Here is a 1,879-nt window from a genome sequence, read left to right on the forward strand (position 1 = left end):
ATTTGGCGCAAATCAACAAGGTGAAAAAGCTAGACAAGTGGGTGCCGCACGAATTGAACGATGCGCAAAAAGAACGACGACTCGAGGCATGCCTTTCTCTTTTATCTCGCAACAAAACTGAACCATTTCTCAATCGAATTGTTACCTGCGATAAAAAATGGATCATGTACGACAATCGTAAGCGTTCATCGCAATGGTTGGACCAAGCTGAACCACCAAAACACTGCTCCAAACGAGGCATCCACCAGAAGAAACTGATGGTGACTGTTTGGTGGTCTGGTTCAGGTGTCATCCATCACAACTTCATGGAACCTGGCACATCGATCACGGCGGTTGTCTACTGCAAGCACCTAGACGATATGATGCAAAATTTTGCGATTAAACAACCAAGATTGGTCAATCGCTTGGCTCCCATCCTCTTGCACGACAACGCTCGACCTCACACCGCACAAATGACCGTGGCAAAGCTACAGCAGTTGAAGTTAGAAACTCTCCGTCACCCACCATACTCGCCAGACCTTGCACCCACTGACTACCACTTCTTTCAAGATTTAGACAACTTCTTATCGGGAAAAAAATTCAATTCCGCAGANGCTGTGAAAACGGCCTTTCAACAGTTCATCGACTCTCGTGAGCCTGGCTTTTACAGCAAAGGGATAAACAAGCTACCGTTGAAGTGGCAAAAATGTATTGATAATCTGGGTGCATACTTTGATTAAAAATATAAAGTTNTTATTTGGAAAAAATCGAGTTTTATTTTATTAAAATTTTGCTCCATTTCATACTTGACAACCTAATATATATATATATATATAGTTATTTTCTGACACTAGTGTCATCTATTAAAAATTCCGCAGAACTTTTCCACCGACCCAAATATATATATATATATATGTGTATATTTATATATTTATATTGAGATGTAGCAGGTTTTGCCATCCCGCTTTTCACAAGTACCGCTTTTTTAATATGTAGAAATATATATATGTAGAAATATATTTTCCAATTCATCTTCTGCTGTGTTGTCAAATGCAAGTATTTATTGTTTTTTAAATATACAGAGTGTTCGATAATTACTTTAGCATCTCTCTTAGACAGATAAAAGGAGTGAAACAGAAGTAAAAATTCCTATACTATGTTGCAAGATTCGCAATAGTTATCGAAATTTTATTTAACAAAACTCCGCAAATAAGCATGCATCGGGCTGCTTTACGCGCACAAGACAGTCCGACGCGCTTTGCACGTTTACGGTGTTACCTATAGCAACGTGTGTCTGTTAAGATGTCGGTAATTATTCCGAATCTCGCAAAAGACTTGTATAGAACTTTCAAATTCAGTTTGATTTCTACTACCTGTGTACGAGAGATGTCACAGTAATTGTCAATTACTCTGTTATGATACATTGTATAATGTATAATAAGTGGACACGTTTATGTACACTTTTACAATATATTTATACCTATGTAATTTTACATTACAGCATCTTTTATTCCTGCACCTTGCGTAACATCTTCACATTTCTCAATAAGTGCTGACAATACTTCAAGTAAAAGAAATAAACTGATATAATATACATTTATTATTGAGTAATATTTACTTATATGCATATACACTTACTGACAAAAAGTGAAAAACAAAATAGTATTTTTATCATGAAATCGCTGACAAAAAGGACGAAAAAATGGTCGTACATTATTTCTTGAGTCATTTTTATGTATAATGAATTTTGATTTTTATCGCTTCACAGAATTATTAATGACTTAGTATTGTTACGTCCTGACCTACGGTTACGATCGGGTCCTAACGGAGGAACGCAACTTGACACACGACACTTTTGTGTATTATATCTCGGCACACTGACCTAATGAGATAAGGCAAG

At 36.4% G+C, this 1,879-nt stretch overlaps 2 protein-coding genes across 2 annotated transcripts in view; one reads left to right on the forward strand and one right to left on the reverse strand.

The window, feature by feature from the left end:
- Window positions 1-2: 2 nt before the first annotated feature.
- Window positions 3-719, forward strand: LOC109862287 (histone-lysine N-methyltransferase SETMAR-like; the record flags this gene model as incomplete). Its single annotated transcript, XM_020442285.1, has 1 exon — window positions 3-719. A coding segment is annotated over one exon (717 nt), but the record flags the coding sequence as incomplete, so codon positions are not given.
- A 767-nt stretch (window positions 720-1,486) lies between these two features.
- LOC109862289 overlaps window positions 1,487-1,879 on the reverse strand; it is a 21,404-nt gene continuing 21,011 nt past the window's right edge. The window contains exon 2 of the mRNA XM_020442286.1: window positions 1,487-1,540. Coding sequence (XP_020297875.1) covers window positions 1,487-1,540 — 54 coding nt within the window. The remainder of the gene's footprint in view (window positions 1,541-1,879) is intronic.

The sequence above is a fragment of the Pseudomyrmex gracilis genome, unplaced genomic scaffold (genome assembly GCF_002006095.1).
Source record: "Pseudomyrmex gracilis isolate BER0280 unplaced genomic scaffold, ASM200609v1 scaffold_1602, whole genome shotgun sequence".
NCBI classification, from domain to species: Eukaryota; Metazoa; Arthropoda; class Insecta; order Hymenoptera; family Formicidae; genus Pseudomyrmex; species Pseudomyrmex gracilis.